This window comes from Pituophis catenifer, unplaced genomic scaffold, assembly GCF_029215685.1.
Source record: "Pituophis catenifer annectens isolate HBS135680 unplaced genomic scaffold, rPitCat1.0.hap2 SCAF_1, whole genome shotgun sequence".
Taxonomy (NCBI): Eukaryota; Metazoa; Chordata; class Lepidosauria; order Squamata; family Colubridae; genus Pituophis; species Pituophis catenifer.
In genome coordinates this window covers 165,806,019-165,819,422 of record NW_027256881.1, presented here as the reverse complement: position 1 = coordinate 165,819,422, position 13,404 = coordinate 165,806,019, and the positions used below count along the sequence as shown (strand labels likewise).

Here is a 13,404-nt window from a genome sequence, read left to right as displayed (position 1 = left end):
CTTATCCCAGTATATATCTTTGCTTATCACAAAATGAATTCCTTTTTTACATTTATATTTGCAACATTCATTTGAAATTTGTACATCTTTAACAATTTATCAGGTGTCAAATACCAACAATATATCATTTTATAAAATTATATTATAATTTAATGTAAATTTTAAACCCTTCATGCACATCTTTTCCCATTGTGTAAACATGGGGAACATTATACTTCAAAATTCTTGTCTATTGAATCATGCAATGCATCATATATTTATTCTCCAAATTCAACTTCAGTAACAATTTATAAACCTTGGCAATAATATGTTCACCATTACCATACACTACAATTTCAAATTCATTTTTAAGTGAAACTCGTGACTTTTTCTTACCACTGAATCTTGCTAGTCAGGAAAACTGCAGAGATTAGTCCTGGCAGTCACCAAACATCAAGAATTCACTTGAAGGCACACAAAAAATGGCTTTCTTGTGAGACCTGGGGAAATTAGCCTTATATGGAGACCAGGGCAAGCACATTGCTTTGCAAAATAGATAGGACTAAGGTCAACTGGGGTAGTGGAGTGCAGGACGACTGACATCTCGAAGGGCAGGGCAGCAAGGATAGCTAGGCTGAGGCTTCTTGGGACAGCTGCGGCTTCAGAATTACTATTCTTCCCATATTCCAGGTATGGAATGTTCTGGAGACACATGAGTTTTTTCTTCATTAGTAAAACCACCAGAATGGCCTGGGTATCCCAATTTTAACCCTTGCCTCTATAAATTTTGTCTCATCTCATTCCCAGGCTACGTGTTCTTTTTCATACTACAAAACACTTGGTAGTTGGAAAATAAGGAGAATGAAGACAGTCAATCCAAAGTGTCATTAGACCACATATCCCTTTAGTAAGAATCTTTTAGCTGACAGGAATTGAGGAGAAAAAGCCAATACTTTGGTGTAAAAATTATGCTTAAGGACAGAAAACAACCAATGGACTGCTGTGTGACAGGTAACTAATTTACAAAATGAGAAACTCCAACCTAGGCAACAATACCATATTCAAACTCAAATAAAAAATCAAATAAATAAAGCAAACCTTTAATAAGATAGGGGGAAACTGGAGCTCGAAAACTTTTTTAAAAATATAGGGAAGAAAGAGATAAATAAAACTAACATAATAGTAAGCTATTATTATTATAACTAAAGCCATCCCAAAGAAAAAGAAATGCAAGAAAGCAAAATGGCTGTTTGAGAAAGCTTTGCAAATAGCTGAGGAAAGAAGAGAAGCAAAAGGCAAGGGAGAAAGAGAAAGATACACCCAATTGAATGCAGAACTCCAGAGAATAGCTAGAAGAGATAAGAATGCCTTCTTAAATGAACAGTGCAAAGAAATAGAAGAAAACAATAGAATAGGAAGGACCAGAGATCTCTTTAAGAAAATTGGAGATATGAAGGGAATGTTTCATGCAAAGATGGGCATGATAAAGGACCAAAATGGCAGGGACCTAACAGAGGCAGAAGAGATTAAGAAGAGGTAGCAAAATTACATAGAAGAACTATATAAGAACAAGCTTAACATCCCTGATAACCATGATGGGGTGGTCACTGACTTCGAGCCAGACATCCTAGAATGTGAAGTCAAATGGGCCTTAGGAAATCTGAGCAACAACAAAGCTAGTGGAGGTGACAGTATCCCAGCTGAGTTATTCAAAAACTTAAAAGACGGTGCAGTAAAAGTGCTACACTCAATTTGCCAGCAAATTTGGAAAACTCAACAGTGGCCACGGGATTGGAAAAGGTCAGTTTACATTCCAATTCCAAAGAAAGGCAATGCCAAAGAATGTTCAAACTATCGCACCATTGCACTGATTTCCCATACTAGTAAGGTTATGCTTAAAATCCTACAAGCCAGACTCCAGCAGTATGTGGATCAAGAACTACCAGAAGTATAGGCAGGATTTAGAAGAGGCAGAGGAACTAGAGATCAAATTGCTAACATACGCTGGATCATGGAAAAAGCTAGGGAGTTCCAGAAAAACATCTACTTCTGCTTCATTGACTATGCTAAAGCCTTTGATTGTGTGGATCACATCAAACTGTGGCAAGTTCTTAAAGAGATGGGAGTACCAGACCATCTTATTTGTCTCTTGAGAAACCTATATGCGGGTCAAGAAGCAACAGTGAGAACTGGACACGGAATCACTGATTGGTTCAAAATTGGGAAAGGAGTCCAGCAAGGCTGTATACTGTTGCCCTGCCTATTTAACTTATATGCAGAGCACATCGTGAGAAAGGCGGGAGTAGATGAATCAAAAGTTGGAACTAAGATTGCTGGGAGACATATCAACAACCTCAGATATGCAGATGTTACCACTTTAATGGCAGAAAGTGAAGAGGAACTAAAGAACCTCTTGATGTGGGTGAAGAAGGAGAGTGCAAAAGTTGGCTTGAAACTCAACATTAAGAAAACTAAGATCATGGCATCCGGCCCTCTCAATTCCTGGCAAATAGATGGGGAAGAAATGGAGGTAGCAACAGATTTTATTTTCCTGGGCTCCAAGATCACAGCAGATGGCAAATCTAGACAGCATACTAAAAAACAGAGACATCACCCTACCAACAAAAATGTGTATAGCGAAGGCTATGGTTTTCCCAGTTGCAATGTATGGTTGTGAAAGTTGGACCATAAGAAAGGCTGAGCACCAAAGAATTTAGGCCTTTGAACTATGGTGCTGGAGAAGACTCCTGCAAGTCCCTTGAACTTCAAGGTGATCAAACTGGTCAGTCATAGAGGAGATCAACCCTGACTGCTCTTTAGAAGGCCAGGTCCTGAAGATGAAACTCAAATACTTTGGCCACCTAATGAGAAGGAAGGATTCACTGGAGAAGAGCCTAAGGCTGGGAAAGATTGAGGGCAAAAGAAGAATGGGATGACAGAGAATGAGGTGACTGGATGGAGTCACTGAAGCAGTCGGCATGAGCTTAAATGGATTCCAGAGGATTGTAGAGGACAGAAAAGCCTGGAGGAACGTTGTCCGTGGGGTCGGGATGGGTCAGACACAATTTCGCAACTAACAACAACAACAGCAAAAACAACAACAATAGTAAGCAGGTAAAATAAATAACAAGGTTAAGCACAAAAAGACAGAAAAAAGGGTAGGGAAAAAAAGATACAAAACTTTTTACCCTTAAAAGAACTAGCAAAAAGAAACAAACTCATGGAACAGGTGACTGATATTATTGTGGTATGTGATATACTGTATGTTTCATGTATCTGCTTATGCCCAAATAACACCCAGATTACACATGTATTAAATGTATATGTGAAGTACTAAAGGAAAAAGTAAGGGATCTAGGGGCAGCTCTAGCCAAACTCTAACCTACGCAAGAAAGCTATGCCCAAATTGAACCAAATAATGAACAAATAACTCTCAGAAGATTTGACCCTGCTGATAAACCCTTGGAGGAAGACAAATGGAGGTATGTCACACATAGAAGGAAACACAATAATCAAAGAAAGAAGTAGCACACATCTAACAAACCCCTGCTGCTCAAACTAACCCAATCAGAAGCAGCCCCATTAAAACTGAGCAACCGATTTCTCCCCCTAGTTGAAAATAGACCCACAATCTCCCCCTCAAAGAAAATATGCAAACACTTAGAAAAGAGACATCATCCAATATCCCTTAAAAAGTCACTTCAAAAAACTCATCTGGAATAAACAGAAAAGCACTCTGGACTGCACCCCCTAAAAAAAGGGAGACAAGTATTGGTGATAGAAGATTCTATTCTCAAAGGAACAGAACCAGCCATCTGCAGACTGGACATACAATCTAGGGAGGTATGTTGTCTCCCTGGAGCAAAAATCAAGGATGTGGTTGAGAACCTAACCAAAATAATTAGGCCCACAGATTACTACTCTTTTCTACTACTACATATAGGGCAGGGGTGAAATGCTCCCAGTTCGGACTGGATCACCTGATCCGGTAGCGATGGAAGGGGAGGTTCAGAGAACCGGTAGCAAAAATCCCTGCCCCCAACCCCATCCCCAGCTGAGCCACACAATCATCAGAGGCTTTTTTTTTTTTTACTTTTAAAAGCATTTTTTCTACAACCTCTTCAGCCAAAAAAATGCTTTTAAAAGTAAAAAAAAAAAAAAAGCCTTTAAAAGAAAAAAAGGGTTTTTTCTTTTAAATGCCTCTGACGATCCAAGCTGAGTTGCTTGATCAGCAGAGGCATTTAAAAGAAAAAAAGTCTCTGCTGATCAGGCAACTCAGCTTGGATCATCAGAGGCATTTAAAAGAAAAACACCCTTTTTTTCTTTTAAATGCCTCTGACGATCCAAGCTGAGTTGCCTGATCATCAGAGGCATTTAAAAGAAAAAAAGTCTCTGCCGATCAGGCAACTCAGCTGGGATCGTCAGAGCCTTTTGAAAGAATTTTTTTTACAACCTCTTCGCTGAAGAGGTGGTAGAAAAAATGGTTTTAAAAGTTAAAAAAAATTGGCCACGCCCACCCAGTCACATTATCCCCCCCCACAAAGCCACGCCCACAGAACCGGTAGTAACAAATTTTAGATTTCACCCCGATGTAGGGACAAATGACACAAAAAAGGACTTGAAAACAATATTGAATGATTACGAGCAGCTAGGCAAGACAGTCAAAGACTTAGGTGCACAAGTCATTTTTTTCATCTGTACTGCCAATGAAAGGACAACATCCAGTAAGAAAACAAAGAATTCTAGAGGTGAACCATTGGCTAAAGGGTTGGTGTTGCCAAAAAAAATTCGGATTCCTGGATCATAGTCTGTACTATCTCCATGATGGGCTTTTGGCAAGGGATGGACTGCACCTCACAAAGACTGGGAAGAATGTTTTCAGAAAACGACTTGGCTTAGCTTATCAGGAGGGCTTTAAACTAAAATTGAGGGGGGAGGGTGACCAATCTTTAGAATCCCCAAGACTGAATTCCAAGCAAAAACCCCTAGAAAGCAAGTCAAACAATGAAGTAAGGAGGGATGGGAAGGAAGACAAACTCAAACACCAAATAGGAGACATAGGAAGCATATCTAGAGTCAGACATAAAGATCTCAAGTGCCTATATACAAATGGACAAAGTTTGGAGGAAAAAAAAGTGAATTTGAATTATTAATATATGAAGGTAGATATGATATAGTTGGAATCACTGAAACTTGGTGGGATGAAACCCATGACTGGAACACACTGATGTACTTTTTGATAACCAATTAACAAATAGACATGTAGTTTCACACTACAATAGTAATGGGAGACTTGAATTACCCTAACATCAACTGGAAGACTAATTCTTCACCAAGTGAGAAATCAAATAGGTTCCTGACCAACCTACCTGACAACTTTGCTGTCTAAAGATAGAGGAGGGAACTAGAGGGACAGTGATATTGGACAATTCTCATGAACAGAGAAGAAGTGACAGAGGGATTTGAAACTGTAGGAACCTTGGGTGACAGTGACCATGTCATACTAGAATTCAACATAACGCAAACACAAGTAATAGAACATAATGACACCAGAGTCATACATTTTAAAAGAGCTGATTTTAATAAACTCAGAGAGAACTTGAGAAAGATTCCTTGGATGAAAATCCTAAAGGGAAAAACAAGAATCTTGGGAAACTCTGAAAAATACTATTATAAAAGCCCATACCAGCACAATACCACTGAGAAAGAAAAACAAGAACTCCATGAAGAAACCAGCATGGTTGCACAAAGATTTCTCTGACAAATTGAAAGACAAAAAGGACAAGTACAAAAAATGGAAAGAGGGACACACAACTAAGGCAGAATAGTAGCAGGTAGCCAGAATCTGCAAAGACAAAGTCAGAATGAACAAAGATTTGCAACAAAAGTCAATAATAATAATAAAAAGTTTCTTCCAACATATAAATAATAAGAAAAAAATCAAGGAAACAGTTGGTCCACTAAAGAGAGAAGATGGCAAGGAAGTAACAGGCAACAGAGAGAAAGCAGAGCTGCTTCACTCATTCTTTGCATCAGTCTTCATGCAAAAAGAAACTATAGCCCAACCTACCAAAAACACAACTGTAAAAGACAGACTAGAAATAAAAGTTAAAATAAGCAAAAAAAAAAAAAAGTAATAGAACACCTGTCTGATCTTGATGAATAAAAATCACCAGGACCTGATGGATTACATCCCAGAGTTCTAAAGGAGCTGGTAGATGTCATCTCAGAACCACTGTACCACATCTTTCAAAAATCCTGGAGCACCGGGAAACTACCAGAGGACTGGAAAAGAGCTGATGTGGTTCCCATCTTCAAAAATGGGGAAAAAAACAGACCCAGGAAATTGCAGACCAATCAGCCTAACATGAATACCTGGGAAGATACTGGAAAAGATAATAAAAAAACAGATCTGCCAACATCTAGAAACCAATAAAGTAATAAGTAGCAGTCAGCATGTGTTTGTTAAAAACAGATCATGCCAAACCAATCTTATTTCATTCTTCAACATAGTGACTAAATCAGTAGACCAGAGAAATACTGTGGATGTATTATACTGATTCTCGGAGTGGGATTCAGCCAGTTCAGACCAGTTTGGGAGAACTGGATGTTAATTTTAATCTGGTTCGCTGAACTGGTTGTTCCAAGGACTGGCTGACCTGGTCCATCACACCCCACCCCTCCCAGGTGTCTCCATGCGGCCCATTTTGGATGCCAGGTAAGTGCAGGGCACGCGCGGAGGCTCTGGGAGGGTGAAAAATGGTCCTAAAGGAAGTCTGGAAATGGGCCAGTTTCCGGCCTCTGGAGGCCTCCAGTGCCTGGGGGAGGCTGTTTTGCCCTCCTGGAGGCTCTAGGAAAGCCTCCAGAGCCTGGGGAGCCCCCCACCATGGTGCAGGAGGCTGAGAAGGCCATGCCCCCATGGCCATGCCCACCCATCAACCAGGCAGCGAAATTTGCTGAAATTTGCTGAATCCAACCCCTGCTTAGGCTTCATCAAAGCATTTGACAAAGTAGACCACAACCTACTTCTTGGTAAGCTAGAAAAAAAGTGGGATAGATAGCATCACTACCAGATGGATTTGTAACTGGCTGAAAAACCCATTAAGGACTACTCAACAAGTAGTTCTTAATGGGTTTATGTCTACATGGAGGGAAGTAAGCAGTAGGATACCACGAGGTTCCATCTTAGGCTCAGTACTCTTCAATGTCTTCATAAACAACTTAGATGAGGGAATAGAAAGGGAACTCTCTCCCTCTCTATCTCCCCCCTCTGTATGTCTGTGTGTCTCTCTCTGCCCCCTCTCTGTATCTCTCTCTGTGTGTCTCTCTCTTTCTCCCCCTCTCTATCTCCCCTCTCTCTGTATCTCTCTGTCTCTCCCCTCTGTATCTCTGTGTGTGTAAGTCTCTCTCTCTCTCTGTCTGTATTTCTCTCCCCCCATCTGATTCTGATATGAGGCATCGGGCAGGCCATGAAGCACTCTTGCAGTGCCTTGCACAGCATAGTGAACTTTAGCGTGCTTCACAATGGGGGAGATGGGGTCCCCTCTCCTACTGGAGGCCATTATGACATGGAGTGACAATGCGATCCTGCCCCACTTGCCCCTAGCAATAGGACGTGGCTTATAATTCTGGCCATCACCTTGCCCTGTCCCACCCCCCGCAGCTCTTGGGCCTAGTGCGGTGGGCACAAGCTCCAGCCCAAAGTGGAAGGAGGCGAAGGCTGCCTTGAGCACAAATGTGGCATGAAGGCAAATATAGAGCTGCTTCGCTCCTGCACTAAGGCTCCGGTGGCCCTCCTCCTCCCCTCCTTCTCCTCTCACAACCCCTGGCCGGCTGTGGCAGGGCTGGGAGGGTGCACCATTACTATGGCAACTCCACTGTGCTGTACAGTAGAAGCCATTTTAAGGCAGTACAGGAGAAGCCATTTTAAGGCACAACAGGCTGTATCTTAACAGAACACACACCTCAAGGGGTGTTAGGGGTGTCTTACCCCCACAGTATTTGTTTCCAGGGAGTAAGTCATCTGTGTACAAATTTGGTTGAAATTGCTCAAGGCATTCCAGAATTATGTTGGAACACACACACACACACACACACACACACCTAGGGGTGCTAGGGGCGTCTTACCCCAGAGTATTTTTTTACAGATAGTAAGTCATCTGTGTACCAAGTTTGGTTGAAATTCTTCAAGGCGTTTCAGAGTTATGCTGGAACATACATAGATACATACATACATACATACATACATACATACATACATACATACATACAGCCTTTTTTATATAGATAGATAGATAAATATGACAAAGTTTGCAATATACTAAATGTGCAAAAATATACAGTCACAGTTACGAAGGAAATGTTATTCCTTTGAATTACAATTATGGTTCTTATCTCTGTTTTCTTAATATTTTAAGTCAAAAGCAGCATAAAAAAAATTGAAAGTTGTAAAAATCTTTGTACTCCTTTCTAAAAATTAATAATCAGTAGTTGATGTGATCTATATTCTCCTTAAAGAAAAGAAGCAGTTACTCTCAAGGAGGCATATTAAAGAAGACAGCAAAATATCAGGTTTAAAGAGATTTTCTACCAAGTGCTTTTCCATTCCTATTCATATCTTTAAAGATTATTGTTTATTTAAAAAAAAACTGGAGGAACAGTTGTGGCAGAAAAGTTCCTTGATCTGCTGTATTCTTTTTGCAGAGTTGCTAATTATGAAATAATAGATTACTTAAACCTTTAATCTGAGAATTAAATCAAATCAATCTTCTCCTTTCCTCTTACTTATTTCTCAATTTATTTTTAGAGCAAGAAGAAAAATTTGAATTTACCATTGTGTCCCTTACTGGCCAGACATGGCACTTTGAAGCTACAACATATGAAGAAAGAGATGCCTGGGTCCAAGCAATAGAGAGTCAGATTCTGACCAGGCTACAATCATGTGAAAGCAGCAAAAATAAGGTTAGATACACTTTCTTAGTATCTAAAACTCAAATTAATGTATATTTTGCCCTGTTGTGCAGCATGTCATCTGTTTTTTAAATAAGTTTTTCCTTTTCTTTTTTTCATTTCCAGAATATATTCTGGAAATGTATTCCAGAATACATTTGAGATGAACCATTGACTTAATTATTATCATTATTTTTATTCATTCAAAATTCTTACAGATATGCACAAGGCATTTAGAACTATTTTGGAAAAAAGAACACTACTTTGTAAATTTTCAGTTCCTGGATATTGTTATTTCCACATAAAGAGAAATTGTACATTGCCTTACATTTAAGAATGCTAACATTTTCAGAGTAATATTGCACAAGGTCCATATTTCAGCACAAACTGTCAAGGTTCTGACTGACGAACCCAACCAAGCAAGCACTGTTGAGATGATCCAACTTCTTTATGCAAAACATTATTGAGCACATCATTTCAGCACAGAATGAAAGCAAAACCAGCTCTGGCTAATTCCCGGGCAATTCAATATAATTAAATATGGAATCCTTCCTCCCCCCATTAGTGCAAGTCACATTGTCTAATTAGGTGCCCAGGTGTTGTTATGGAAAAACCTCCACGGCTCTTGCAAACTGCTGGAGAGTCCTTGATACCCATGAGACAGTTTCTTGTTATCATCTGGAATGCACATTCCAATCTCTCCCTCCCTTATTCCCCCTGTCTGTTGGCAAACTGTGAAGCAGTAAAACTGAAAGCAGCCTGAATACACTTTGAAGCTTGACAGATGCCCACCGCCCCCAAATGTAGGAGGTACCTGGAAAATAGCAAACACATGTTAATAGCATTTAAACTCCTTACTCCTTCACTGAGGGGGGGCTGGTTTTGAGGGTATATCGCATGGAACCTATTTATTAAACAACCTGCTTTAATATTGGGGACTTTAATCCACCTTGCTTCCGAAATTGAATAACTCTTCCACTGCACCAAGTATTGTAGTTTCCCTTTCTAAAGTCTGGAATCTAAAATTCATTTAACTTCATAATGCTTTTCACCCCCTACTATTATTGGTCCCAGACCCTCTCTCTTAACTGGCCTTAGTTTAGACCCCACCACTGGCTTGAGTAAGCTACAATGGAATTGTGATGACCCAGGGCATGGCACGAAAGTAACACAACCAGAGAACAAGTCTAACTCCCCTTTATTGCTCCAACTGTGCCCCCAAACATTCCCACATTCACTACAAGTCCCGGAGCAAAGCTCTCACATGCACCTTAAGAAGCCTTTGGCTGCAGGTAGTCCAGTAAGCCAGGTTAACCAAACAGCAACCAGGGCCAGCAATCCAATAAGCCAGGGTAGCTAAACAGTAACCAAAGCAAGAAGTTCAGCGAAGCAGGCAAACTGGCAAGCCCCACAAGACATAGTACAGCAATCTCCAGGCTTTGGCAAGTGCACATGAGGCTCCAAGATTCAATGCTTGTTCCCAACAAATGCTAACTCCTTACATCTCAGTCCCCAGGTATGCCTTGTGAAAGGGGGTGGGGCACTCTCCTTCCTCAATCTGTGTTGATCTCACTGTCTCTCTTCCCTCCTTGCTCTCAGATCAGGAGAGGGTAGTCCTTGCTCTTCTCCTGAGCGCTCCCTGTCTGCAGGCTTTACTAATTCAGAAAAGCCTTGCCTGGACTGACTCTGCTCTTCCCCAGTTTCCTCCAAGGCCAACGGAGCCAGCCTCTCCATCTCTGTCAGTTCTTGTTCCAGCTCATCTTCCCCTGCAGATTCAGACTCTGATGGGGGCATGACAGGAATACTGAGTGCACTTTCCCCAGTATTCAAGGCAATTTCAGTTCTTTTGTGACTGGGTTACTTTCACACTAGGGAAAGGCCCAATGTACTTCAGACATAGCTTTTTACAGGGTAATCATAACTTGAGATACTTTGTATACAGATACATTTTATCTTCTATGTGAAATGTTCCTTGTGGTGATCACCTATTATCTGCTTGTTTTTTCTGACTCTCTGTTGATTTAGCTAGGGCCTTCTTTACATTTCTCCACACATTCTGGAGAGAGTCTAGCCACTTCATTAAGGACACTGATGAAGGAGGCTCTCTTGGGTATTCTGACATGGGCACAAACTCCACCCCTGTGGCTATCTTAAATGCGGTGAATCCAGTACTGCTATGCACTGCGTTGTTGTATGCTATATATAGTTGGCATAGCAATGTAGGTACTGTTCCACCATTGCCTTAGTACGTTAGTATGCTAGATCTGCTGCATAAACATCTTGGCTAGTCTCTGGCCTGACAGGAGGCTCAAGCAGACTATGAAGTGAACTTGCTTGGAGAACAAATCAATTACAGTCCACACCATAGTATTCCCTCCACTTTCTGGAAGTTCAACTATGAACTCCATCACTATCTCCTCCCAAAGTTGGGTTGGCTCCACTACTTGCTGCAACAATCCCAGACTCTTTCCAGGCCTTTTTTCATAGCTGCACATGCAGCAGAACATTTCACATAGCTATCTATGTCCTTTTTCATTCCTGGTCACCAAAATTGCCATTTAGCCAGGTGTAAAGTCTTTAGGAACCCAAAGTGGTTAGCCTGTTTGGCATCATGGCTTCGCTGTAAGACCTGTATTCGTAGGCTGTCAGGGACATACAGCTTATCCCCTCTCCAGGCCATTTCCCCACTTAGAGTCAATTCCTCTTGATGGGTTCCGAACCATGCGTCAGTTTGTAGCTCCTTCTTCATCTGCTGTGTCAATGGATCACTGGGGTCTGAGGGTTTCCTTTTCCCCTGTCACCTGGTGGTTATTTGCACAGCCAACTGCTTTGTGAGGATAATGGGGCTCACCACTTCTTCTCAGGTTCTTTTGTATTGGGGCATGTGGGACAGACAACGCATTAGCTAAGAAATTATTCTCTCCTGGAATGTATTTCAACTCAAAGTTGAACTGGTTAAAATATTGGACCCATCATACTTGCTTGGGGAAAGCTTTCGGAGGGGCCTCAGTGCCTCCAGGGTTTTTGTGGTCAGTCCATACTTCAAAGGGAATATTATTCCCCTCTAGGAACTGCCTCCATATCAACAATGCCCATTGCATCATGAAGGCTTCCTTCTCCCAGACTGCCCAATGTCTCTCAGTCTCATTTAGCTTTCAGGAGGTGTAAGCACACTGTTGTAGTTTCTCCTCTGTGTTCTTTTTAGGGAGTACTGTCCCCACTGCCACAACACTAGCATCCAGTTGAATCACAAATGACTCCTCAAGGTTGAGGTGCCTTAGGACTGGCTCAGCCACAAACAGTCTCTTGAGCTTTTTGAACGCTGCTTGGCATTCTATTGTCCAGTTCAACATCTGGCTGGGCTAAGGTCTCTCTCCCCCTCATCTTGATTTTAATAGCTCCGTTATTGGCAAGGCAATTTTCGCAAAGGATGGGATGAACTGTCTGTAGAAGTTTGCAAACCCCAGGAAACTTTGTAATTGTTTACGGGTTCACGGGGCTTGCCACTCCAAAATGGCTTTTACCTTGCCTGGGTCCATCTCAACTCCTTCACAGGACACCTTATAGCCTAGATCAGAGGTGTCAAACTTGCGGCCCGCGGGTCATATGCACCATGCGCTGGCCACCCCCACCCCCATTTTAGTGAAGGGGAAAAAAGTCATGATATGTCATGTGATGGCAATGTGACGATCCAAGTTTGACACCCTTGGCCTAGATAATCTAGGCTGGTTTTATGGAACTCACATTTTAAAAACTTGGCATACAACTTAGCATTTAAAAGTTTTTTTAGCAGTTGTCTCACTAGTTTCACATGGTACTCAATTGTCTCAGAATAGATAAGAATGTCATCCAGATACCCTAGGACCCTGTTGTAATTAGCTGCATGAATACGGCAGGGGCTCCCTGTAGTCTGTAAACCATCACTTTAAATTAGCACCCTAATGGGCAGTTAAAGGCAGTTTTCCATTCATCACCTCCCTTGATTCTCACTCGGTAGTATGCCTCACTCAAGTCCAACTTGGTGAACACCTTCCCCTCGTCTAAATGTCCCAACATGTCTGTCATGAGGGGGAGAGGGTACATGTTTTCTACTCATAAATCGTTTATTCCCCTAAAATCAATGCACACTTAGCGACCCATCCTTCTTCTCTTAGAACAGCACGGGGGCAGCCACACAGAATTTGGTGGCTTGGATGAATCTCCTAGCTAGGTTCTTATCAATGTAGTTTCTCAGTTCCTCCATCTCCTTGGGAGCCATTGAGTACTTCTTAGGCTTAGGGAGTTTTGCCCCTGACAAGATCTCAATTGCATAGATCTGTGGGGCAATGCGGGGGGGGGGGGGTAGGATGTCACATTCCTTCTCACTAAATACCTTCCCCAAGTCCCGCTATTTTTTGGGGATGAGCTGTATTTCCAATGATCAATTGGATGCCATTTTTATGAGCTCGGGTTCTTTCCCCTTATCTTTCTGCTGCT

The 13,404-nt window shown here is 41.5% G+C and overlaps 1 protein-coding gene across 1 annotated transcript in view; it reads left to right on the top strand.

The window, feature by feature from the left end:
• The window catches only part of AGAP1 (ArfGAP with GTPase domain, ankyrin repeat and PH domain 1), a 1,179,374-nt gene that overhangs the window by 971,989 nt on the left and 193,981 nt on the right, over positions 1–13,404 (top strand). Inside the window, 1 exon segment of the mRNA XM_070933411.1 lies at positions 8,786–8,940. Coding sequence (XP_070789512.1) covers positions 8,786–8,940 — 155 coding nt within the window.